The sequence below is a fragment of the Portunus trituberculatus genome, chromosome 17 (assembly GCF_017591435.1).
Source record: "Portunus trituberculatus isolate SZX2019 chromosome 17, ASM1759143v1, whole genome shotgun sequence".
NCBI classification, from domain to species: domain Eukaryota; kingdom Metazoa; phylum Arthropoda; class Malacostraca; order Decapoda; family Portunidae; genus Portunus; species Portunus trituberculatus.
Genome location: NC_059271.1, coordinates 16790348 through 16817847, shown reverse-complemented (window position 1 = coordinate 16817847; position 27500 = coordinate 16790348). Strand labels below are relative to the sequence as shown.

At 44.6% G+C, this 27500-nt stretch overlaps 1 protein-coding gene across 7 annotated transcripts in view; it reads left to right on the top strand.

Annotated features, from left to right (window-relative positions):
• LOC123504842 (ankyrin repeat and fibronectin type-III domain-containing protein 1-like) overlaps positions 1-27500 on the top strand; it is a 447143-nt gene that overhangs the window by 228309 nt on the left and 191334 nt on the right. For all 7 annotated transcript variants that reach the window (XM_045255727.1, XM_045255726.1, XM_045255724.1 and 4 more), the window contains one exon: positions 23711-23835. In XM_045255727.1, the coding sequence (XP_045111662.1) occupies positions 23711-23835 (125 nt within the window). The remainder of the gene's footprint in view (positions 1-23710; positions 23836-27500) is intronic.

The following is a 27500-nucleotide window of genomic DNA, read 5'->3' as shown; positions in this document are numbered from 1 at the left end:
CTCGTATTCATTATGCTTTTACTATTGGAAATCTTTTTTTTTTTTAGAATATTGCTGATGCTAGTGACGCTGCTGACATTGGGCGGAAACGAACAAAAAATATGCGCATCCAATTCTAAAGTTCATCAATATTTGCCTTCGCTATCAGGACTCCGCAGCTGCCGTCCACACCGCGTTCACAGCCACATCGATTTCCACGAAACTGTGTGAGGCTGACTCAAAATAGGTCATCCCTCTCCGAGCCAGATGACGATGTACGGGCATGAGAGAAAGAGAGAGAGAGAGAGAGAGAGAGAGAGAGAGAGAAGCGAGGTGTCAAAATACAAATGGATGAAATGAGGCAGTGAAACGTAAAGAGAGGTATGGTGGTGGCAGCAATAGGGTGTGTGTGTGTGTGTGTGTGTGTGTGTGTGTGTGTGTGTGTGTCACAGGAGCAGCGGTGTGTCTGTTGTGATATAAGTGAATGTTTGAGTCACGTCTATACCTGACCTGAATAATGTGTTGTGCTGCGAACATTACATATTCATTATAGTTAGTATTACAATTTTGTCTTCATATTCTCTATGATATTTGTTTTACGGTTAATAAGCTACTGTTGTTCTTATTGTTGTTATTGTTCATGTTGTTATTTTTAGTAATTATTGTTATTATTTTTTTATTTATTATTTTTTTTGTTAGGTGTTGTTATTATTAATATCATTATCATTAGTGTGTGTGTGTGTGTGTGTGTGTGTGTGTGGACAGCAGGTGGGACAGAGTGCTAATGGTGTTATTGTTTTTTACTTCCTGATAAAGTTTTTGTTCTTGTGTTCTTTGTTAATGTTATTGTTGTTGTAGTGTTGGTATTTCTTGGTCATTGCCGACCTCGCCAGCGTGAAAGAAAATTGTTTCATTATTATTATTATTGCTATTATTATTATTATCATTATTATTATTATTATTATTATTATCATCATCATCATTATTATTAACACCATCATTACGAATCTTATTATACTTGTGACCTAGATTTGGGGTCTGCGCACACACACACACACACACACACACACACACACACACACACACACACACACACACACACACACACACACACACACACACACACACACACGTAGTGTAGTGGTTAGCACGCTCAACTCACAATCGAGAGGGCTGGGTTCGAGTCCCGGTAAGCGGCGAGGCAAATGGGCAAGCCTATTAATGTGTAGCCCTTTTCACCTTGCAGTAAATAAGTACGGGATGTAACTCGAGGGGTTGTGGCCTCGCTTTCCCGGTGTGTTGATGTGGTCTCAGTCCTACCCGAAGATCGGTCTATGAACTCTGATCTCGCTCCGTAATGGGGAAGACTGTCTGGGTGACCAGCAAGCGACCGAGGTGAATTACACACACACACACACACACTCTCTCTCTCTCTCTCTCTCTCTCTCTCTCTCTCTCTCTCTCTCTCTCTCTCTCTCTCTCTCTCTCTCTCTCTCTCTCTCTCTCTCTCTCTCTCTCTCTCTCTCAACCCTTTATGTGTATCCCACAGGGGGTTCAGAATCCTTTCTTTCCCTCACAAGACCTTTTGCTCCTTGACCCGCGCGTTTTTTTTTTTAATTTTTCCTTACTTTTCTCCGTTGAGTTTCGTGCAGGGCCGTTACCAGCGTGTGGAGAGGCATAGGGAGGAGGAGGAGGAAGAGGATGAGGATGAGGATGAGGAGGAGGAGGAGGAGGAGGAGGAAGAAGGGTGTGGCGCAGGTAAGAACGGTGGTGGTGGGGAGAGGGGGGGAGAAAACGGTGGTGGAATTTCGAGGTGAGAGCTGGAGAGAGAGAGAGAGAGAGAGAGAGAGAGAGAGAGAGAGAGAGAGAGAGAGAGAGAGAGAGAGATGTGGGAGAGTATTGAGAGGAAGATGGAGATGGAGGTTCATTCTCATTCAACAAGGCATAACCAAGAAATACATGTACCACAATGTAGAACAACTTTATTTCAAAATACTTTCAGATATAAAGGAGCAATTATATGGAACCATGTGTCCAAATCTATCCCTTATGATTGTAAATTATCAACTTTCAAGCATAAACTTAAGACTTTTCTATTGGACAGATATAACAGTGATTCTTAGTCAAATACAATCTGGATTGTTGTTGTTATAGTTATTACTATATCTAGTATTTTTCCTTATTATCATCATTAGTATTATTCTGTATTATTGCAATTATTATTATTATTATTACTATTCTTATTACCTTTATCATTAACTTTATTATTATTATTATTATTATTATTATTATTATTATCACTTCTTTTGTTATTATTATTATATACTATTATTATTATTATTATTATTATCATTGTAATTGTTACTATTATTCACTATTATTATCATTATTATTAATTATTTATTCATTCATTAATACCAATATGTTTCTTTTCCGTTTCTTCCCCCCTGTCTGTTTTGAGTCTGTTCTGAGATTATTTACAATCTCAGTAAGAGTATATTAGGACACATATACCTTCGGGTATCTAGTCCTCTTTGTCATATTATCGACGTGTTTGGGCAGTTGCCTAATTGTAACTGTTTTGTATGTGTATGTGTAATATGACAATAAACAAACAAAAACAAAAAACAAACAAAAAACAAACAGAATGCAGGGATAGGTGAGAGAGAGAGAGAGAGAGAGAGAGAGAGAGAGAGAGAGAGAGAGAGAGAGAGAGAGAGAGAGAGAGAGTGCTCGATTGGATAAGGGAGATGAGTGGCTGGTGAGGGTGCTGACAGTAGAAAAGGAGGAGGAGAAAGGAAGGGGGACAGGGATTGGATGGAGGAGGAAGAGGAGGAGGAGGAGGAGGAGGAGGAGGAGGAGGAGGAGGAGGAGGAGGAGGATCGGTGTCATGGCAGAGGCTTAGGGTGACAAACAGCCTCTGCATACAAGGGTGGAATGTAAATCTCATACACGTCGCTAGATTTCACGGATTTAGGTGCGCGGGACCGTGTTGCTGCAGCCTCCGTGAAAATTGTTTTAAGCAAGACCCGACAGTAAGCGCTCTGTCCCCGTCCCTTCGCTGTTCACCTCGCTACTGGCTGCTGGTGGACGGCTCTGTATGGCTTGGAATTTCATGAACGGCGGCATAGTGCTGTGGAGTATTGATAAAGGTCATGGATGGTTGTGGCTGGTTGTGAAAGCTTGGGAGTGGATTGTGGAGGATTCTGGATGGTTTGGATGATTTGGAAGGGTTGTGGAAGGTTATTAAATGGTTTTGGATGGTTAGTAATTGTTGTAAAGGGTTGGATAGCTGTAGATGATTATGAAGGGTCAGGGAGGTTTGTGGGTGGGTTTTGGATGGTCATGGATGGATTCAGAGGATTGTGGAAGGATGTGGATTGTATGGAGTGGTGGAGAATTAGGGAGGGTTCTGTCTGTAGGATTGGGACGCCGTGCATAGTTGGGTTTTGCGATATACTTTTGTTGCCTGGTGATACTTGTTGAAGCGTCAGTCTCATTCACACACACACACACACACACACACACACACACACACACACACACACACACACACACACACACACACACACACATACGGCCCGGTAGCTTAGTAGTTAGAGCGCTGGCTTCACAAGCCAGAGGACCGGGGTTCGATTCCCCGGCCGGGTGGAGTTATTTGGGTGTGTCTCCTTTCACGTGTAGCCCCTGTTCACCTAGCAGTGAGTAGGTACGGGATGTAAATCGAGGAGTTGGGACCTTGTTGTCCCGGTGTGTGGTGTGTGCCTGGTCTCAGGCCTATCCGAAGATCGGAAATAATGAGCTCTGAGCTCGTTCCGTAGGGTAACGTCTGGCTGTCTCGTCAGAGACTGCAGCAGATCAAACAGTGAATTACACACACACACACATATCAACGCATTAACACGTATACTTTCTTTTTAACCTTAATCAATCTGCGTCGTCTTTTATTACACAATTTGGACTCCAGACGTACCATACCATACCGTACCGTAACGCACTGTACCTACCCACGCACAATATACCTTGCCAGACCCTGCTACGCCGCTGTGTCTTGTCACCAACACCACCACCACCACCACCACCGCCGCAACCTCTCAACTCTGCTTGTCTATGAAACTCGGGAGTATACGAGACTAAGAGGCGAAACTTCATCGGGTGCTTAAGTTTATTAGTGTCTCGTGTACGGATAATCTTGATTCACGTTGTGTTGGTCGGGAAGGAGAGAAGATAAAGGGTGGTGGGAGAGGAAAGGAGAGGGAGAACTGGTATAGTTAGAGAAAAATAGGTAGTGGGAATGGATAGTGGGAGGAGGAGAGGAGGTAAAAGGAAAATGCAAGAGATTAGGGGGAAGGGAGTGGAAGAGAAGAGTGAGAGAGAGAGAGAGAGAGAGAGAGAGAGAGAGAGAGAGAGAGAGAGAGAGAGAGAGAGAGAGAGCTATGGCAATATAAGTTAGCTGGGAGGGTGAAAGAAGCACCATTCATTAGCGAGACAATTCTGGTGTGTCGTATCTTATTTTCTTATTGCCTCACGTAAGTCGATGTGAGATAGGGGAGCGTGGCCTTGACGGGGAAAGGGAAAGAGAGGAAAATGAAGGAAGGAGGGAAGGGATGGAAGGGTAGAAGGAGTAAAGAGAGAGCGAGGGGAAGAGTTGGTGATGTTTCTCGTGCGTTATGTCTCTAAATCTCGTCTTTTATTCCGTTCTTTTTCATGCATTGGTAGCCGATAATTCTTCCTTTATCTTTTTTTAATATTTTTTCCCCTCCAGGAGTATGAACGTGTTTCTTTGTTTGGTGTTTTAGATAGAAATTCTCTTCCTTCCTTCCTCTTGATGTTGCTCCCGTTGATGATGATAAATTTTTTTCATATTCTCTTTTCTTTCTTTTTTTTTTTTTACTTTTTCCCTTCACACATACCCGGACATTTCCTCTCCACTTCTCTCTCTCTCTCTATACTGGTGTCGGGTCTCTCTCTCTCTCTCTTCTCTCTCTCTCTCTCTCTCTCAGGAATGTCTGAGTGTCACTCTCTCTCTCTCTCTCTCTCTCTCTCTCTCTCTCTCTCTCTCTCTCTCTCCTCTCTCCAGTTTTCCTTCCCTAACTCTCGGTCCTCTCCTTCTCTACGCTAGCAGTCTTTCTCCTGTTTCCTTCTCTCTATCTCTAGCAGTCTTTCTCCCTTCTTCCCGGTCCGGTCCCTCTTGAAATGATTCTTGCTGGTACGTCACATGGTCAAATAATCCTTTTTAAGGGGCTCGTGGCAATACGCGCTTTCATTTACAGTCTCTTTGTCTAACCTTCCCTCGTTCAGTCGCTCCCTTTCCCTGTCTGCCTCAGCTTCTGCTTCTCTTGCCGTCCACTCAACAGATGCTCGCTCTAGGACACCACCACATGGGAGTAAAGATTCTGTTACTATTTGTCTATTATTCTTACTGTGATTTGGGATTTGATTGAAGAGCTGAAGTTTAACTGATTCTGCTCGAACTCATTTGGTCATTTGGTCTTGTAGAGTACTTAATGCCATTGTCCTGTAGTCTTCGTTGTGTTGTTCCTGTTCTGTCAATTCTTCATCCACTCATTGCTGGATACCTGTGTAGTCCCTCTGATATTGCCTCTTCATGTTTTGTCCCCCTTCTCACCACTCAGTCTTTCGCACATGTTATTATGGGGCACTCACACATAAGCAGAATATTCTACGTGTAAATTGTAGGAATATAAATAGATGCACCGCAGAGGGAGGGAAGTAAGATTTATCGCCACAGTGAAATGGTGAAGGAACGTAAGAACTCCGGGGCGGCATTCTCCGACCTTCCCACCATCCACCACCGTTTTGAAAAGATCCACCCCGCCTCCTGAACTCCTTTAATAGTCTGTGTAATCCAGTGGGACGGCCTCAGCCTCCTCCTGCGCCGTGGTCGTGCTACAGCTCATCATAGACCTAGAATAAACTTTCTAAGAGGATTTCAAAGGATTGCAAAGGATTACGAACAGAAACGGACCTTCACTTCTCTGCTAGATTGTTTGATTTTACTGTCCCACCTACGCTAACTACCAGTATTAAGGGAAAGATCATTCAGCCCTTCCCGCCCCCTCGCTCATCCCCCCATCCCAATATGGCCAGAAAGAAGAGAAAGGTCGCCGGAAAAAGAATTGAAAATCGCAAGTAAGCTGCGGATCTCCGTGATAAGATTTATTGCCTGAGGTGGAGAGGAGGAAAGAGGCGAAGGACTGTGTGTGTGTGTGTGTGTGTGTGTGTGTGTGTGAGTGTGAGTGTGAGTGTGTGTGTGTGTGTGTGTGTGTGTGTGTGTGTGTGTGTGTGTGTGTGTGTGTGTGTGTGTAATTCACCTCGGTTGCCTAATGGTCACCCAGCCAGTCCTCCCCATTTCGGAGCGAGCTCAGAGCTCATAGACCGATCTTCGGGTAGGACTGAGACCACAACACACTCCACACACCGGGAAAGCGAGGCCACAACCCCTCGAGATACATCCCGTACCTATTTACTGCTAGGTGAACAGGGGCCACACATTAAGAGGCTTGCCCATTTGCCTCGCCGCTTCCTGGGACTCGAACCCGGCCCTCTCGATTGTGAATCGAGCTTGCTAACCACTACACTACGCTGTGTGTGTGTGCGTGTGCGTGTGCGTGTGTGTGTGTGTGTGTGTGTGTGTGTGTGTGTGTGTGTGTGTGTGTGTGTGTTGTATACCCGTGCAGGCAGCCCGCTAACCCTGAATAAAGCAGTTTCCTAGCACAGAACAGGATGAAAGTGGATATTTAATCATGAGAAAAAATATACATATATGATAAAGTAATGTGTTTCACATGCAATTTTTATCTCTTTCTGAGCTCCCTTCCTTCCAAACATCTTAAGGAAAGAAATATGAACAGATTTTTCTCAATTATTCTCTCTGCCCTCGTGAAGTAAAAGGAAGTTCTTAGGTAACTTAATGGTCGGCTGATTGTATGTCTTTGTCCAGAGGATGGAGAGATGTTCTGAGGGCGGCTGGCAGCTCTATAATGGCGGGAAGTGACCAAGAGAGGCACCTCACCGAGTACATTTGAAATTCATATATGATGTTGTCAACTCGCCGCTTTGATTAACACTTACAAAGAGAAACTTGTGGAAAGACTAATATTCCGTCGAGGTTGTGTGGCGAAGGAATCCCCAATACGTTTCCTTCCATGTGACACCAGTGTTTGAGTTCTTTTGTCATTGGTCGCCGCAGCTGGAGTGGCGAAGGACGTACCGTAGGAAGGAAAGGGAAGGGAGTGTGGATAAGTTTGTGGTAGCAGTCAAGCCTCATTTTGGGTCAGAATGTTTCAGTGTTGAATGCAGCACTGGTTGGATGGATGGATGGATGGATGTAAGGAAAGTTGTGACTTCTGATTACAAGTGATTAGGTTTAAAGGTTGATGGTTATTATTCTTTTTTTTAACCAGGTGAGGTAGTATCTTGCTTGTTTCGCTTTTCCATGTCGAGGATGCCTTTATGAAGTATTGATCGGACTGTACTCAGCGATCTGATCTGAAGGCCTCGTGCATCCCCCGCGTACGTCCATGAACGGTGACGCTCAGTAACGAAATTAGTCTTCTGATCCTCTGTGCTTTGTTGGACCATGAATGCTGCTTCATCTCTACCTGTGAAAGGGGCGTTGCACATAATGAAGTCAGGCCCCTTGTCCCTTGCAGCGCATCGCCACCAAGGGATGAGTAGCAAGGCGGGAAGTGCCGCGCTCCCCTCTCTCGTTATGGTCTTCCCAAAATAGATGTATCTTTTTCCACGGAAACCCAAAACCAAAACTTTGCAGGTTGGGATTAAAAGTTCCAAAAACACTTCAAAATGATGGTGCTGAAGAAGACACCAGCACGGGGAGCGTGGAGCACAGTGAGTAGATGCTACATTCTTGGAGGTTCTATTCAGAGTGCCGCACTAGACAGTTTCTGTGGCCCAAGATATGATAGAGAGTCTCACGCCACAAACTGCTGCCTTGGGCGAGGTCGCAGTGCCTGGAAGACAATAGATCATCCTCCTTCACTTTTATGAGGTAGTCAATATTGTGTGATAAAATATGGTGTCCATCACAAGCTTAAGGGATCCTGTACTGAAAGGAGTCACAGGGACGCTGACTGGCCCTCACCTCTGACGATGCCAGGGAGATAACTTGCGCCGCCGCCGCCTCTACGCCACAGACCTGCTGTTGATAAGTCACGGGGTCACGAACTCTTCATTTTTCTAACATTCTTAAATTTTTTGAATTTTCAGAATAGCTGATGCTCTTCACGCAAGTACATTTTTTTTTTTTTCGTGTTTCGTGAGCGTCCTTCAGTGAAGCTGCCATAATGTGACCAGTGAGCTGAAGCGAGAGTGAAGCAACAATGATACACTGGTAGTTGTATTCTGATTCTCGTTTCCTTACACAAATCTGTAGCAATGTCACGATTCGAACATCTTTATTCCTAGACATTAGGGAGAAAGTAACGAGTGTAAAGAGGAATGGTACAAAAGTTACTTACCATTCAGTCAGAATAACCATAAACATCGACTTTATTTGCTCTAACGTTATTACTGAGGGTGAGTGTATCGGGATCCGGCATCGCGTTTCGGACGAGGCTTGTGCAATAGACAGGCCACCCAAGTTCCCAGGCGCCTCTCGGAGATGAATGCCCACTGGCCGCTACCGATCGAACTCCCAGCGGCCACGCTCTGTGCCCGCGCCGGTCCCCAACGAGGAGCAGTGATGAATGGGTGCCGAGGTCCAGCCTGCAGCAAGCCTGCCAGGTAGCTGAGGCTCCTTCACACTGGAGACACAATCTGGGAAATATATTCATGTGTTCTGTTATTTTTTTGTAGGAGACTCGGCATGTTCACTAATGTCACTCCTCTTATCCTCCATCGTGTATTCACTGAAGGCTTTAGTTTTTAGGCTTAGGGTGTTTGTTATGTTCTTTCCTTCCTGCTTCTCCTCTACATCCATATCTGTAACTATAACCACTCCCTTTGCCGGAAATCGGTGGACACACGAATCAATAGGACTGATTTTTAAGAGGTTCCACGCCACGAAAATTCTCCGTCCTCCTCCTTACCAGTTCTCGACCAACTTATGTCATCATCTACCACCACCACCACCACCACCATCACCATCATCTAGTCCTTCCTTCCCCTCCCCTGGATTTGTTGGAAGCGGACACAAACACTGCGGTGCACACGCCAGCCAGAGGGTGAGCTGAGACGGGTTCAGTTGAGGAAAACCTGCAGCCATACTGAGAGCGGCGGCTTCGTCTGGGGATCAAGGGGAGGCAATCACAGAGGCCGTGGACGATCCTTAGGCGGGAATTGGGTGGGGGTGTGAGTGCCGCCGAGGCGTGTAACCCACCATTATTGGTAATGAGGGATCGCGGGTCTAGCAAGTGGCTGTAAAATAAAGTAAAACAGCCGTTGGAATTTTCCTGTTGTTAGAATGGACTCACTTTAGAGTGTGGGCCGCGTATATGTGTCTCTTGTGTCCTGTGGCTCTCTCAAACCTCCATTCACTAAAATATGGTGAGCATCGTCAACACAGCGAAGAGTGAGGAGAACAGAGACGCTCTCCGAGACAGACAAGCGACATTGGACAGCGGCAGGCGTGACTGGTAATTAATATGCAGGCAGTGTGGCCACTAATTAAGGGAGCCGAGAAAAACAAGAACTCTGAAAAGTGAGAGATAATTGGCAGTCCTTGTTGGAAGGAAGGAGTGAAGGGCTCGTGCACCGTGACGGGGAGAGGGGAGATGGCGACACACACACACACACACACACACACACACACACACACACACACACACACACACACACGTTATTAAAAAACCTTATTTCCAATATATTCCTCAAATATATGGACAAGAAACGACAATATTATATTCAGTCCCCACACCACCTTCTCTTGTCATAGAAATCAATTAAGAGAGCGTAGTTTTACCATCGTACTTTTACACATACGCACTTCGGAGACATGGGCGAAATGGGCATTTTATGAGGATATTTTGTATAAAATATATATTCATTTTTTTCGCTGGAGCTCATAAAAATGGAGAGTGGAATAGGTTGGACAGGGCGGCGCCAAGACATTGCTACTTAATCACACTCGCCTTTTATCTTTTGGTCAGCGTAGGGAAGGCGAGAGAGACGGAGGGAAGGAGACAGTACAGATCCAGGAAGTTCAGACTCGCTTGCAGCACCATTTCACCAAGCATAGTGTGACTGTTGCTGGCAGAGAGACAGGAATAGAGCTGAGGATGAATGCACGGAGGAGAGGGAGAGACAAGGCTTGGAGCTAATTAACCAACATAGCAGTGAGTGGGACGTCTTGGAGTGTCTCAAATGGTTGGAATCACGAAGCATCAGTGGCGTTTATACTCTACTACACTACTTTAGCCGTGTCTTGTCAGTCGCAGGTGAAACAATATTCCAGTGCACTAAGCTAAAAACCAAGTCCAGCCAAAGAGAGGAGGTCAGTGGGTGGGCGGGTCATGACCTGCGTATAACTAGCGGCGTGTTTCCCAGCGAGCATAATCCGGGGTCAGGTCGCTGGGAATATCGACCGCGGCGCCACACGAGGTCGAGGCGGCTCAGGCGGGTGGTTGAAAAATTACTCGGACAGAGAGGAAGGCACGGAGGTTATTTTTACGAGCCTTCTCCAGACTACATGAGCGCCACACGAAAATAGCAACAAATTTTTACCGCTGTTAATAAATTTGTGTGTTTCTCTCTCTCTCTCTCTCTCTCTCTCTCTCTCTCTCTCTCTCTCTCTCTCTCTCTCTCTCTCTCTCTCTCTCTCTCTCTCTCTCTCTCTCTCTCTCTCTCTCTCTCTCTCTCTCTCTCTCTCTCTCTCTCTCTCTCTCTCTCTCTCTCTCTCTCTCTCTCTCTCTCTCTCTCTCTCTCTCTCTCTCTCTCTCTCTCTCTCTCTCTCTCTCTCTCTCTCTCTCTCTCTCTCTCTCTCTCTCTCTCTCTCTCTCTCTCTCTCTCTCTCTCTCTCTCTCTCTCTCTCTCTCTCTCTCTCTCTCTCTCTCTCTCTCTCTCTCTCTCTCTCTCTCTCTCTCTCTCTCTCTCTCTCTCTCTCTCTCTCTCTCTCTCTCTCTCTCTCTCTCTCTCTCTCTCTCTCTCTCTCTCTCTCTCTCTCTCTCTCTCTCTCTCTCTCTCTCTCTCTCTCTCTCTCTCTCTCTCTCTCTCTCTCTCTCTCTCTCTCTCTCTCTCTCTCTCTCTCTCTCTCTCTCTCTCTCTTCTCTCTCTCTCTCTCTCTCTCTCTCTCTCTGTGTGTGTGTGTGTGTGTGTGTGTGTGTGTGTGTGTGTGTGTGTGTGTGTGTGTGTGTGTGTGTGTGTGTGTGTGTGTGTGTGTGTGTGTGTGTGTGTGTGTGTGTGTGTGTGTGTGTGTGTGTGTGTGTGTGTGTGTGTGTGTGTGTGTGTGTGTGTGTGTGTGTGTGTGTGTGTGTGTGTGTGTGTGTGTGTGTGTGTGTGTGTGTGTGTGTGTGTGCTACTTGAGTCCAGCGTCTGTTTCTCGAGGACTTCCCCTCTCTCGTCTGTCCATCATTTTCCATTAGTGCCGAGAAGAAAGCCTTGTTTCTCCTCCTTCTCTGACGTGGAGGCCGCATTCCTTCATCCCACAAATATACAAGTAGGTCATTTCTTGCCACACATAAATTCATATATATTGAAGTATACGTTTAGCTTCTCCAGACAGGCTTCCACAATTGCTTCCAGGCCAGGCTCCAGAAATAGGTCCTTATAAAGCCATGCGTCAGGCGTGATTACCTCCCTGGTCTTAGCGTCCGTGTTTGGTGGCAGAGGCGTGACGCTCGAGGCCCCAGTGTTGTAGAGAAAGATTCTGGTCCCTGTTCTCAAAAAAAAAAAAAAAAACCAGGCGTATTATCTCGACAGGTTTTAATCAACATGGTGTAGTGAGGTTGTGTTTCTTGATTGTAGTGATAATTTGAGGACGCTGCCAACGGAATGTGACCTTGTGACGCTGGAGAATTTACTAAAGTTTTCCAGGTTGTTGTTATGATACTAGTAATAATGTAAGAAGGACTTTATATCAATAATGAGACAAAACATCTATGAGAATTCTAGTAAATCATCTATATAACGCCTGAAAGTTTACGAGGGTTTTCAAAGGTACTGCCATGATTCATAAAAGCGTATATTTTTCTCGGAGTATACCGTATTATTCTAATGATAATGAGATAAAAACATCCATGTGAATCCGACTAACCATATTCACGACTCCAGAAGACACATGTATGTAGTAATGAAACACCAGGCAAACGAGGCGGGGTTGTACAGGACTGTGTGGCGAGAGGCGGACAGTGGGTGGAGTGTGGCTGGCGTGACCCTTGGTGCGGTGTCCAGGGAGTGTCCATTACTGAACTAATAAAGTCTCCGGCCAGAACTCACCCTGTTTTATTGTCGCCATGAAAATGCTTGGAAAGAGGAAGCGGAATCGTTGTATAGATATAATTTACTCTTATTCCTTTATAAACACACACTGGTAGTGGTGGTGGTGGTGGAGTGAAGTGTTACGATTTGTTCACGCGTGTTCATTTTATATATATATATATATATATATATATATATATATATATATATATATATATATATATATATATATATATATATATATATATATATATATATATATATATATTTTTTTTTTTTTGTGTGTGTGACTAAATTATGTTACGTAAACGGACGATTGAAATGAGGTTCTTACGTGTGTGTGTGTGTGTGTGTGTGTGTGTGTGTGTGTGTGTGTGTGTGTGTGTGTGTGAGGGGACGTCCGAATATTTTTTCACCGGCTAAAAACTATTTATAAAAATCGTGCACACTTTTTTGGCTGCTCGTAATTTCTGCCCGGGAGAGGAGCGAGCGCATTCATTTTCCACTTTGTTGTCATGAAAGCAACTTTTTTAGTAATTGCTTCTGTTATTGATCTATGTTTTTTTTTTTTGTGTGTGTGTATCACAGTGGCGGTACTTTTATTTCATGCCGTTTTTAGATTCATTTGACTCGATAAACTACACACACACACACACACACACACACACACACACACACACACACACACACACACACACACACACACACACACACACACACTGTTCAGCATGCGAAAAAGGTTAAAAAAAAAATGTCCCTAACTAAAAATTATCGTCCCTTGTGTGCGTGAGTGTCGGGATGAAGGGAGCCAGGACGCCGAGGTCAGTTGTGGAGGTTGTCAAGGAAAGGATGGGAAGCTGAAGAGATGTGAAGGTGAAGGAAGAGACGCACTAAGGTGAAGATGGGATACTTGGCTGCAATGAGGTTAACTGGGAAATAAATAGGAAAGAAAGCCATATGAAGGTGAAGGAAGTGGCGAAAGGTGAAGTGAGATACAGATGTTTGTGTTTCACGGACGGCTGTAAGGTCACGTCAGGGTACAAGTGAAGTTAAAACAAAAGCTCAGAGCCGTCTAAGGTCAAGAAGGATTATCAGTCAAGCCAGACAACCCATAAATCCTTGCCAAGTGACGTCTCGTCCCGGCAAATTGCTTGAAATTTATTCCTCCAACTCGCTGGAAAATAGACCACACAACCTTTTTACATTAGAGCTACTTCTCCTTCTGTCTCCACTATCAATCTGTCCATTTACTGAAGCATTGAGCGATGGAACGAGCCGGGGACGAGTCGGAGAGGAGTTACGTCAATCAGGCTTTTGTTAGAGGCAACTGAATTTCAGGTTACTAGGCAACATGTGAAGTCTCCTCGTATCAAAGATGCCAATTTGTCATTTCGCTACAGAAAATCGGATGATGGGACAATTTTCAAACACGAGTCGGGGAAGAGTTGTGACGTCCAGGTAGGGAAGCGGTGGCGTATAAAAACAAAATAAAGAAACATATTTTGACTGAACAAAATTTAACATATGCTCTGTGTTGTGTATCCGTTCATTATTACTTTTTCCTTTTCTTTTCATATTTTTTTCATTGAATATTTGTATATATACTCTCAATCAGACTATAGAATGTATTAGTTAGGTTTCTCCCTTGGTGACAGCACATTGTATGCAAGTTAACTTTACAATGAAATAGGATTACTTCCTAACTAGGTTAGATATTATGTAAAACTATTTTTCTGCTCTCACTGCATATAATATCTAATCAAAACCGTCTATCTTAGGAGTTTCAACTTGACAGACCATGCCTAGCATATTTATTGATTGTAAATCTGCCTGTATTCCTTAAAATGGAATAAACTATACTTACTTACTTACTTACTTTGTAGTGGATAAGGCGGTGAGCGTAGGATCGGACAGACATCCACGCGTAGGCTCGAATCCCACCACATACCGCTTTGAAGCTGTCATTTGTCGAGTGGTTTAAAGTTACCTACATGTTACCATGATACCCAGGTTCTAGGTGATTAAACCAAAGATGCGCTTGGGTGGTGATAAGGGCCCTAATATGGGTACCACTGTAAATACAGTTGCCTTCGCCACTAATGGGCGGAAGCTTAACAGCGCCTACAGGCGCTATAGGCCATAACATAAAAAAATCCGTCTTGAAGTTAGAGGCTACTGTGTGTCGAGTTATTAGACAACGCGTATAATATTCTTTTCCTTTTGAGGTCACTTTTTCCCTTCACTGGAAAGAAAAACACAATGAAACGACATTAAATTACGATTCAGAGAGGAGCAATGACAGACAAGACTATGGTTAACCTGTAAAATCCTCCTGTCCTTCTGAGGTTACTCTCTTCGTCTTCTGAAAAAACAGATGTACCAAGAAATTCAGGTACCTTAAAGTTAGATAATGGTCAAGATTTTACACAGTTACTTTAATCTATTTACTTCTATCTGCTATCTGTCATAAGAAGTGTTAGAAGCCCGTCAGGCTGGCGAGGTTCAAAGCGTCTGTCTTTGTTGATGAAGAGAGCAGCGTCGCGTCGTGCATCACGTTAAGAACCTTGAAAAGTTAGTGTGACGAGGGGAGTTTGGCACCGAGAGGGGAGAGAGAGAGAATGCGAGCAGAAGAAGGAAGAGTGAGGAAAGGAAGGAGAAAACGAGAACTAGGAGAAAGGAATGAAGCGAAGAGAAAGACAGGAAGGAGGACAAAGTAATGGAGATATTTGATGAAGTGCAGCAATAAGGGAGAGAAATATGGACATATGATGGTTACTGTTATGTTAATGAGGGTGTGTGTGTGTGTGTGTGTGTGTGTGTGTGTGTGTGTGTGTGTGTGTGTGTGTGTGTGTGTGTGTGTGTGTGTAATTCACCTCGGTCGCCTACTGGTCACCCAGCCAGTCTTCTCCATTACGGAGCGAGCTCAAAGCTCATAGACCAATCTTCGGGTAGGACTGAGACCACAACACACTCCACACACCGGGAAAGCGAGGCCACAACCCCTCGAGTTACATCCCGTACCTATTTACTGCTAGGTGAACAGGGGCCACACATTATGAGGCTTGCCCATTTGCCTCGCGCCTCGGGACTCGAACCCGGCCCTCTCGATTGTGAGTCGAGCGTGCTAACCCTATACTACGCGTTGTAATTCACCTCGGTCGTCTGCTGGTCACCCAGCCAGTCTTCCCCATTACGGAGCGAGCTCAGAGCTCATAGACCGATCTTCGGGTAGGACTGAGACCACAACACACTCCACACACCGGGAAAGCGAGGCCACAACCTCTCGAGTTACATCCCGTACCTATTTACTGCTAGGTGAACAGGGGCTACACGTTAAGAGGCTTGCCCATTTGCCTCGCCGCGCCGGGATTCGAACCCAGCCTGTGTGTGTGTGTGTGTGTGTGTGTGTGTGTGTGTGTGTGTGTGTGTGTGTAATTCACCTCGGTCGTCTGCTGGTCATCCCAGCCAGTCTTCCCCATTACGGAGCGAGCTCAGAGCTCATAGACCAATCTTCGGGTAGGACTGAGACCACAACACACTCCACACACCGGGAAAGCGAGGCCACAACCCCTCGAGTTACATCCCGTACCTATTTACTGCTAGGTGAACAGGGGCCACACATTATGAGGCTTGCCCATTTGCCTCACCGCTTTCCGGGACTCTGACCCGGGCCTCTCGATTGTGAGTCGAGTGTGCTAACCACTACACTACGCGGTGTGTGTATGTGTGTGTGCGTGCGTGTGTGTGTGTGTGTGTGTGTGTGTGTGTGTGTGTGTGTGTGTGTGTGTGTGTGTGTGTGTGTGTGTGTGTGTGTGTGCTTAACTTTCTCCTTCTCCATCCGTGTATCTGCCAATCTCTCTCTCTCTCTCTCTCTCTCTCTCTCTCTCTCTCTCTCTCTCTCTCTCTCTCTCTCTCTCTCTCTCTCTCTCTCTCTCTCTCTCTCTCTCTCTCTCTCTCTCTCTCTCTCTCTCTCTCTCTCTCTCTCTCTCTCTCTCTCTCTCTCTCTCTCTCTCTCTCTCTCTCTCTCTCTCTCTCTCTCTCTCTCTCTCTCTCTCTCTCTCTCTCTCTCTCTCTCTCTCTCTCTCTCTCTCTCTCTCTCTCTCTCTCTCTCTCTCTCTCTCTCTCTCTCTCTCTCTCTCTCTCTCTCTCTCTCTCTCTCTCTCTCTCTCTGTTATATCTCCTTACGTTTCTGTCTCCTCCATTATCTTTATTAATCCGATTCCTCTTTCTCATTTTTCCTCCTTCTCCTCCTCCTCCTCCTCCTCCTCCTCCTCCTCCTCCTCCTCCTCCTCCTCCTCCTTCAATAACCATTATTTCAGTAGGATTATTAAAGTCCAGTACGCCTTTCCAAGAGAGAGAGAGAGAGAGAGAGAGAGAGAGAGAGAGAAAATGTTTGTGTGTTTGCATTTTAAAAGTCACCAGTTAATTGAATATATCAACAGCTTCCTTCCATCTCATTTACTTCTTTTTACTTATCTTTTTTTTTCTTTTTTCTTTTTTTTTTTGTCAGTGTGGTTCGTATGTCATAAAAAGATCCCTAGAAAATGCACATATCGTTCCCTGTGATGGTGGTGCGTCTCTGTTCTTTTGTTTCTTTTTAACACATATTTTGCTTCTTAAGTGTGAATAATGTATGTATTTTTGTGTTATGCTCATTCATCAATAAAACATAAATACATTCTCTTCATTCCTTCATACGTACATAGTTTTTTTTTTTTTTTTTTGCTTTCATGTGTGAGTGATGCATGGATTTTTTTTTTCATTGTTTTATCTATTCATTACTTTATTCCTTCGCTCGTTCATTGTTTTCTTTTCCCGGCAGGAGGCATTCATAGTTTCTTTGTTTTTTTCTATTCTTGTGTTAGAAATGAAAGAGCCAGTGTGAATTTTCATTTATTTGCTTTATTGTTTCATGTTTGTCACTGCCTTTGTTTGACTGTCTTTGTTTTCGTTTCATTTTATGTATGTTGTTATCTGTCGCTCTGTGTGTGTGTGTGTGTGTGTGTGTGTGTAATTCACTGTTTGATCTGCTGCAGTCTCTCGTTTACGGAACGAGCTCAGAGCTCATTATCTATCTTCGGATTATTTTCACTCCTCTTTACATTACAACTGTTACGCTTTTCAAATCTGGCTCTCTCTCTCGTGTGTGTGTGTGTGTGTGTGTGTGTGTGTTTGTTCTTTCTCTCTCTCTCTCTCTCTCTCTCTCTCTCTCTCTCTCTCTCTCTCTCTCTCTCTCTCTCTCTCTCTCTCTCTCTCTCTCTCTCTCTCTCTCTCTCTCTCATCATCTTTTTTGTTTTCTCTTCGTCATAACAAATTCTAGACATCAAGGAACTGTGAAACTTTAAGACTTGGCAATGATCCCACATAACTTTATATACCTATTATTCTTTTTTTACAACCTCGTATCCAGTTTTATAAAGCCCAATTATTTTCTTTTCCCAGCTATTTACACCGAAAGTAGGATTAACACTTTTAAACAGCATATTTTTTTTTTTTCGTCTTACAATCTTACGTATATTTCCATATGTAAAGTCAAGAAAATGATTCCTGGACGACTGTTTACGTATACATAGCTGGGCAGCGGAACGGAGCGAGCATCTCTTCCCCTGGTTTCAAAGTAATAACTGAACCTAATGCCAATGAAACGCGATAGCAATGAACGAAAGCTTAAGCGCGGGTCGGGACTAAGAAGGGGGAACGATGAAAGGGTATAGAAAAGGCGTGAAAGAATGAGGAACCTGAGAGAGGGAAGCAAAAGAGGAAATCAAATATGGAGGAAGCGAGTGAGGGAAGGAATGAACTGATGGAAGGTATGAGGAAAAAGGAAGGCAGAAAAACAAGATAAGGAAACGAAAGAGGAAAATAAGGAATGTGGGAAGGTGGAATTTTAAAGTGAAGAAGAGTAATACGCAAAGAATGAAGAAAGCAGAGGAAAAACAGATAATAAAGGAAGGAAGGATGGGCAGAAGTGAAGAGAAAGTAAGAAAAGAAGATAGATGGATGGAATAAACAAGCAGGAAATAGCTGGAAAAAAGGAAGAAAATAAAGAAGAAACTAAAGAAAGTAACAAGAGAAAAAAGAGTTGACGAAAATAACAGAAGAAAGGATGAAAATAAGTCGAGATAAAGAAAGGAAGAATAAACTTATAGAAGGAAAAACAAACTGAAAAAAGGGAAGGAAAACAAAGAATAAAAAGATTAAAAAAAATACATGGAAAAGAGAAGAAAAGTTGAACCAGGTACTCGTAACATAATAAAAACAAAAGTTGATAGGAAAAGTAATCACCAGCTTGGGGCGGCCTGATGAAGGGGAAAAGTGATGTGAAACGCTGTTACAGAAAGGCGAGGCGAGGCGAGGCGAGGCGAGGAGAGCAGACGCAACAGTACCCAATCTAGCTCGGAGCATCGTTTCAGATTGCAGATTAACCCAAAAATTTATCAGTTTACGCCTCATTACGAACAATTTAAAGCAGGAGCGTGTCGTGGCGTGGCATGGCGGCAGCGACCCTAGTGGAGGCGCTGCTGGTGGAGGCGTTCAAAGCGTGGGGAATTACTCAAATCTTCTGTTTACCCAGAAAGGCGATTCCCAGACCCCCTTCGGCAGGATTATGTTATTAAGGGTGATGAAGGATGACAGTGTTAAGGGGTGCAGCGGTGATTTTTGGTTGATTATTGCTGACCAAACTTGAGGGTGTGAAAATTGAAGGCACTCGTGAAGGGAATATTATCAGGCAAGGTTCTGGTTCTTTCTTCAGTTCCTCATTTAAAGCCACTACTGAAAAGCTGCTGGACACTGACTGATCATTCGTGCTAACTTAATGAAGATTCAGTGATTTTAAGGAGCTCTTCTTTTATAAGGTAACGTTAAGGTAGGGAGATGTTAATTATAGGTAGGCAAACTTGCGGTTCTTTGCTGCACTGAAGGACACACACACACACACACACACACACACACACACACACACACACACACACACACACACACACACACACACACACACACACACACACACACACACACACACACACACACACACACACACACACACACACACACACACACACACACACACACACACCGCGTAGTGTAGTGGTTAGCACGCTCGACTCACAATCGAGAGGGCCGGGTTCGAGTCCCGGTAAGCGGCGAGGCAAATGGGCAAGACTCTTAATGTGTGGCCCCTGTTCACCTAGCAGTAAATAGGTACGGGATGTAATTCGAGAGGTTGTGGCCTCGCTTTCCCGATGTGTGTTGTGTGTGATGTGGTCTCAGTCGTACCCGAAGATCAGTCTATGATCTCTGAGCTCGCTCCGTAATGGGAAAAACTGGCTGGGTGACCAGCAGATAACCGAGGTGAATTACACACACACACACACACACACACACACACACACACACACACACACACATCTTTATTTCCCCTTGTCCTTGTGGTTATATATATATATATATATATATATATATATATATATATATATATATATATATATATATATATATATATATATATATATATATATATATATATATATCCTCTTTCTTGTTTCTAATATATAGTCTCTTTTTTTTTTTTTGTTACTCTCTCTCTCTCTCTCTCTCTCTCTCTCTCTCTCTCTCTCTCTCTCTCTCTCTCTCTCTCTCTCTCTCTCTCTCTCTCTCTCTCTCTCTCTCTCTCTCCTTCCTTTGTTCGGTTGCGGAGGATAAGACAAGAGAAGACACTATATTGCCCTTTATTTTTGGGCTTTTCTTATCATCCCTGTGGAGAAGAGTATAGATAACATTATTTCACTACACGTACCAGTAGTTAGCTTGACGTTCTTTATTTGATAGTATAGGGTAAAAGAAGAGCGCTAACGTATGACTTCTGTAGCTAAGTGTCCGTTCTTTTTAGATTTAATTCTGTGATAAGCCTGTTTTTCCTTGTGTGGTTATCCATTGTACTGTCGTGTATAGGCAGTCCTCGTTGATCTATAGAGCTTGTTAAGAATGGTTTGCGTGGAGAGGGAAAGAAAAAAATATTCATGGTTTACGTCTCATTGTACTCAGGTGCCCCTTTCCCTTCAAGATCTATTTCCCCAGTGACCTTAAAATTTTTCCCCAGTGACCGTGCATCCCAATCATCTCTCGTGACCCACTTCTGGCGTCCCCCTACAAGCTGGTTATGTCACTGCGCCTATTTGGGTCAGAGAGTGGCTGGAGGCGGAGGGCGAAGGGCGGTGGGAGGCAATGGAAGTGTTTTATTTGTGGTGGTGGTGGCGCCATTGTTGTTGTTTTCTTGCTGTGTCGGGCAATTGATGTTTTTCATGAGTAAAAAAAACTAGATATTTTCTACTCACTTATTTTTTTGTTTATATAACTTAAAGGAATAAAGGTAAAGGAACAATTGCTGAGTTGACATGGAAATACGAAATGCTGAGAATTTCATCATATCTTTATTCAGTATTTCGTTATTCGCCCGTTCTCATTCATCACTTGGCTGTTCATCATCTGGTCATTCATCACCTCCACCACTCTTTACTCGTCACTTTGTTATTCATCCTGTTTTTTTATTCATTATTTTGGTATTCTTCTCTGACATCATCTTTTCATTTTTCACTGAATTACTCATCGCTAAGTCATTTATCATCTCATTCTGCCTTGAAAAGATCAGTTCTTAATCCTGCTCTCGCACCACTTGGACCACCTTCTTGCTCCGTGTCTACTGGTAATCACAGTTGTGTACGTTTAGCCACACTTCCGTTACAGTTTTGTCTTTCTCAAGTGTCTCTTTCATCCCTTCTTTTTCTCCAGTATTGGTCGGGATCTTGGTCACCTTTATCCCTTATCGTCCTAAGCATCACGGCAACGACCATATTTCTCTTTGCAAATATCCATTAATTCCCCCATTACTATACGTACTAGAAGCCTCTAATCGTGGTCCTTACTGAGCGAACCCATAAGAATCTTTTTAACAGTTGGGCCTTGCTGTGGGGATGATATTTGCGTTTCCTTCCTTCTTCGTCTGTCGGACTTCCATATTCCTGCCACGTCGGGTCGTGTGTCAGGCCGCGTCCCCGAGCCTCACAAAGAGACACTCGGGACACCGTCAGCCAAGAAGTACTCACTCACCGTGACATAACATCCTGACTTGCAATTTTCTCCAAGTTTTCCGCTGTCTCTTTCTTCTCTTTCCCTCACTTTTCTCTTTCTTCGCCCTGCTTGTATCCTTCCACTTTCCTTTTCTTTCCTCTTTACTTTCCGTTTCTTTCCGTCTCCGTCTTGTCTTCCCATTTCAGTTTTCCTGCATTCCACGTCTTTATTAGTTGGCTTTCTCCTTCTCCGCTTCCTCTCTTTTCCATCCCCTTCCTTCCTTCCATTTCTTTCCTTTTTTCCTCTCCGTTTCTTCGTCTCAGTCATGTCTTCCTCTTCAGTTTTCCTTCACTCCACGCCTCTATTAGTTGGCTTTCTCCTTCACGCTCGCTATCTCTTCCACTTCCTACACCGCTGCTCTCAACACTCCTCATCTCGGCCCTCCTCGGTGGTCCTTCACCTCACTAATGCGGGAGCTCCGGAGTCTAGTCTCGATGCGTGGTGCCTCCTGAACCTCCTCCGCCGGAACGTGAAACTAAAACTCCCAAGATTTCCGTCGCTGGTCACTGAGTCATATCCTCAACCACTTTATCTTCATTACAAGGGCCACGCAAGTTTTAATTTCGATCCCAGGTGAGGATTTGGAGTCTAGTTCATAAGCCTTTACCGTGTTGCCGTCTCTGGAATTAAAGAATGTTTCTCAGGGGGAAATTGTTGTCCTAAAGGAGCTTACAACTGACCTGCTAATCATGTCTGCTGATATCTCTACCATATGACGGACTTCACAGCCATTATTCATCACTTTTCTTTCCTTACCTAAAAAAGAGAAAAGGAAAGAGAAACATATTCACCCGGTATTATACGAAAAAGAAATTAAAAACATTGAAAAAATAATAAAATGGTAGAAACGGACCTTATCACCTCGTACCCTCGAAGTTTACACATTCATGCTGGCGGAATGAAAAAAGATAAAAAGAAGAATGAAAAATAGAAAAATATATATGTCAGTGGTTTTTGTTTTTTTTATATATATACATTTCTAGTATTTCCAAAGGTTCAGATAGCTTTGTTGGCAAGGCTCGATACCCGCAGCGGCAATCATGAGCTTTTTCAGTGCTGCTGTGAGGAGGGAGAGGGTGGGGGGATGGGGGCGCCAGTTGTAGCGTGGGGATGGGGTTAGGTGTCTCGTATACAGGTGCACCCCGTGTGTCCTGTGCTCGAGTATTGATGGGAGAGGAACAGAGGAATGAAAGCAAAGAGGAAGGAAAGAAGTGATGACAGGGCTGGTGCAGATGTACGTGTATTGGTGATGTGTCTTTGTGTAGAGAGAGAGAGAGAGAGAGAGAGAAGAGAGAGAGAGAGAGAGAGAGAGAGAGAGAGAGAGAGAGAGAGAGAGAGAGAGAGAGAGAGAGAGAGAGAGAGAGAGAGAGAGAGAGAGAGAGAGAGAGAGAGAGAGAGAGAGAGAGAGAGAGAGAGAGAGAGAGAGAGAGAGAGAGATCAAGTAAGCCTACACGTGGCAGTCCTTATGATGTAACCTGTACCTTAACGATGGCAACCTTTCCTCCCTCATCTATTCTAATGACAAAAAAAAAAAAAAATGAAATCTAAATCAACGAATTTTATTTATTTTTTTTTTCTAGAGAAACACACGATCACTTTGCCATTTTATATCTCGAAGTGTCCATTGGTGATAGAAATATAGCCAGTCTCCAGAACATCAGCAAGCCCCGCCAATCAGCGTCACCGTGCCTGCAGAGGACGTCACAGGGTTCAAACTGGCACGACAAACATCGCCAGTGCCAAGTTAATTTTCCATTGCATCGTTTGGTATTCAGATGTAGCGACTAGCTGTGTGTGTACAGGGTGGAGCTGCGTGGCAAGGCTGAATGAGCACGTGTTTTACCAATAAGAGAGAGAGAGAGAGAGAGAGAGAGAGAGAGAGAGAGAGAGAGAGAGAGAGAGAGAGAATGTAAGCTTGTACATTTAATAGTAGCAGTAATAATAATGGTGATAACAATAACAGCAATAATAATGACAATGATGATAATGATAATAAAACAACTACCACAAAACCACAAAGAAATAGTAATCAGAACATATCACCTAAATATAATAAAAAGTCTTATTTTATCAATTTTTCCTTGCATTTACCTATTACACATTATAAAACCACCACCACCACCACCACCACATACAGGAAGACTTAAGGTACTCTCCTCAACTCTGACCCATTGATCTGAACACCCTCGTCTCTGTTCCTCCTCAGCTCGGTGAAAGAAGGCGGCGTGGTGAGGTCTCGTCCGCCCTTGGTCAGGAGTCGCACCCTGCCTGCCATCGTGGTGCCTGGGGTGACCGTCCTGCAGACCGCCTTGGAATCTACGGACCGCCGAGGTAAGTACCCATCCTGCTGTCCTCTTGTTCACCCGACATGTTGTTCCTTCGTCCTTGTTTCTCCGCTTCATCTCTGCAGGTTTTTTATTGACCTGACACGTGGTTCTGTCATATTCTCTCTCTCTCTCTCTCTCTCTCTCTCTCTCTCTCTCTCTCTCTCTCTCTCTCTCTCTCTCTCTCTCTCTCTCTCTCTCTCCTCTCCTCTCCTCTCCTCTCCTCTCTCTCCTCTCCTCTCCTCTCTCTCTCCTCTCCTCTCTCTCCTCTCCTCTCCTCTCCTCTCCTCTCCTCTCCTCTCCTCTCCTCTCCTCTCCTCTCCTCTCCTCTCTCTCTCTCTCTCTCTCTCTCTCTCTCTCTCTCTGTGATGACAACACCTCATTGAGCCCTGGGCCGCGAGTCCAGTGTGCAGTGTGCAGTAAAGGTCCAGGCAGCCTCTCAGTCGTGGAAGTAATGTTGCTATGTGTTCTTGGCTGAGAGTAGGGCCTGCTGGTGTGCGGCGTGTAACCCTTTCTCCAAACAGCTGTATTCCTTCCGCCCCTTTCCTTCCCCCTGTGAAGTTGTGACTGGAGAGGACGTGAATGAACCCACTCTTTTGCAGGTGTCAGCGAGTACCTTGGCTGGAGATCCTCGACTGGAGGTCTTGGTAGGTTTGTCTCCTTCACCTATTGCTTCCCAACACGACAAGTTGTGTTTCTGTAGTCTCAATACACATACCCGAGCAAGCCCAAACCTGCCAGCTGCTGCTCATTGCGTTACGCCGCCTAGATATGTACTCTCACCATATGGCTTCTTAACCTCTCAGTTCTTAAGGTGCTGTGGGTATGTGTATGTGTGTCATTGTTTGCTGATATGCTTTGTGGAAGTAACTCTGGGTTTTGATTAATTAACAGACTCACACCATGAAAACATAATATAGTCCGCTAATAGGTATTTTTTTATTTACTATTTTACATACGCCAGCTTGTCTATAGTCTCAAAGATCTCACGCGTGAAACACACACACACACACACACACACACACACACACACACACACACACACACACACACACACACACACACACACACACACACACACACACACACACACACACACACACACACACACACACACACACACACACACACACACACACACACACACACCATCCCGTTGTGCTTTTCGTGCTTCAACATACGACTATGAGAGATTTACTGAAAACAAGAACAGAAATATTTGGGATTGTCGCGGCGGGAAGGTCGTTGAGGTCGTTTTTGGTGTCCGTCTGTTGAAGAGGAGGAGGAGAAGGAGGAATACTAATATATAAGGAAAGAGTGCAGGAAAAATGAATAACAAAGAGAAAGAAGAGAAGAAGGAGAAAGAGAAGGAGGAGGAGGAAGAGGAGGAGGAGGAGGAGGAGGAGGAGGAGGAGGAGGAGGAGAATGGTCTGTATCGTGTTAGTGACATCCCTACAACAGCCATATTCAAGGAGGGGGTTGAAACAAAAGAAATCGAATCTTCACGCTACATGCAACACCTCAACTGAAACAGACGGCGGTGTCCGGAGCATCCCCAAGTGACCACCGTCTGGAGCTCAGGATCTGTTTTGAAGCCTTGAGTTTTTGGGTTACAGAGTTTTACAGTTATAAATACTAAAATAACCTTTGTTGTTATTCCCAATACTGTGATGACCCTTTTTGTGGTATTGGTCGCGCGGAAGTCCAGAGATACATGGTTTATATATATATATATATATATATATATATATATATATATATATATATATATATATATATATATATATATATATATATAAACATTTACTTCGTCCTTCCTAGTAGTGCAATAAGTACTTCGACTTCCATTCTTCTCACTGACAAGTATTGTGTGTCATGACAAGCGTATTGATCGCGTGGAACTTGTTCGTGGAGCCGTATTCTGTCTCGACCTTATTTATATACATAGGAATCCCACCAGAAAAAGGGCTGTAAGGCAGGGCTCTCGTGGGGGAGGGAAACACGCCAGGCGGGGCGACGAGGGAGGGCACGGAGGACGCGTCTTCCCTTCTAGGTCCCTTGTTCCCTCCCTTCCTCCCTCTCTTCCTCCTTCCCCTCCTTCCTTCCCGCCGCCCCATCACCCCTTCCCACCATAGCTTCCAGCCGGGTCACGTGGCCACTCATAAAATATAATGAAAATACATTATAAAAACCTGGGGATAGTTCTCTTCTGGTAGAGTTTTGGCCACGTGTGTGTGTGTGTGTGTGTAATTCACTGTTTGATCTGCTGCAGTCTCTGACGAGACAGCCAGACGTTACCCTACGGAACTAGCTCAGAGCTCATTATTTCCGATCTTCGGATAAGCCTGAGACCAGGCACACACCACACACCGGGACAACAAGGTCATAACTCCTCGATTTACATCCCGTACCTACTCACTGCTAGGTGAACAGGGGCTACACGTGAAAGGAGACACATCCAAATATCTCCATCCGTCCGGGGAATCGAACCCCGGTCCTCTGGCTTGTGAAGCCAGCGCTCTAACCACTGAGCTACCGGGCCGTGTGTGTGTGTGTGTGTGTGTGTGTGTGTGTGTGTGTGTGTGTGTGTGTGTGTAATTCATCTCCTCGGTCGTCTGCTGGTCATCCAGCCAGTCTTCCCATTACGGAGCGAGTTCAGAGCTCATAGACCGATCTTCGGGTAAGACTTAGACCACAACACACTCCACACACCGGGAAAGCGAGGCCACAACCCCTCGAGTTACATCTCGTATCTATTTACTGCAAGGTGAACGCGGGCCACACATTTGCCTCGCCGCTTCCCGGGACTCGAACCCGGGCCTCTCGATTGTGAGTCGAGCGTGCTAACCACTACACTACGCGGTGTGTGTGTGTGTGTGTGTGTGTGTGTGTGTGTGTGTGTGTGTATTCATGCGTTTGTGTTGTGGTAAAAGCTATAAGTTGGATATACTGCAGTTTTCTCTCTCTCTCTCTCTCTCTCTCTCTCTCTCTCTCTCTCTCTCTCTCTCTCTCTCTCTCTCTCTCTCTCTCTCTCTCTCTCTCTCTCTCTCTCTCTCTCTCTCTCTCTCTCTCAATATCTCTCTCTCTCTCTCTCTCTCTCTCTCTCTCTCTCTCTCTCTCTCTCTCTCTCTCTCTCTCTCTCTCTCTCTCTCTCTCTCTCTCTCTCTCTCTCTCTCTCTCTCTCTCTCTCTCTCTCTCTCTCTCTCTCTCTCTCTCTCTCTCTCTCTCTCTCTCTCTCTCTCTCTCTCTCTCTCTCTCTCTCTCTCTCTCTCTCTCTCTCTCTCTCTCTCTCTCTCTCTCTCTCTCTCTCTCTCTCTCTCTCTCTCTCTCTCTCTCTCTCTCTCTCTCTCTCTCTCTCTCTCTCTTTGATATTTTGAATGGCAGTGGCAGTGGTCGGTGCCAGGCGGGCTGTGTCGGAACCACATGGGAGACTTAGTGGGTAGACATGTGTAACAAAAATATATAAATAATTTCCTGTACATTATTTTGAAGCTTTGTGTCACTTCCCTTCACGGCACAAAGTAGTAACTCCTCATTTGGATCACCAGGGTGTGGCAGGTAGCTTGCAGCACGAACCAACACGTCCCCGGTGATCCCTGCCCTGCGAAACTAGTGATTCTTGGTTTTGTGTAATGATTCTCTCTCAGTGCTTGGTAATGGGGACATCCTCAG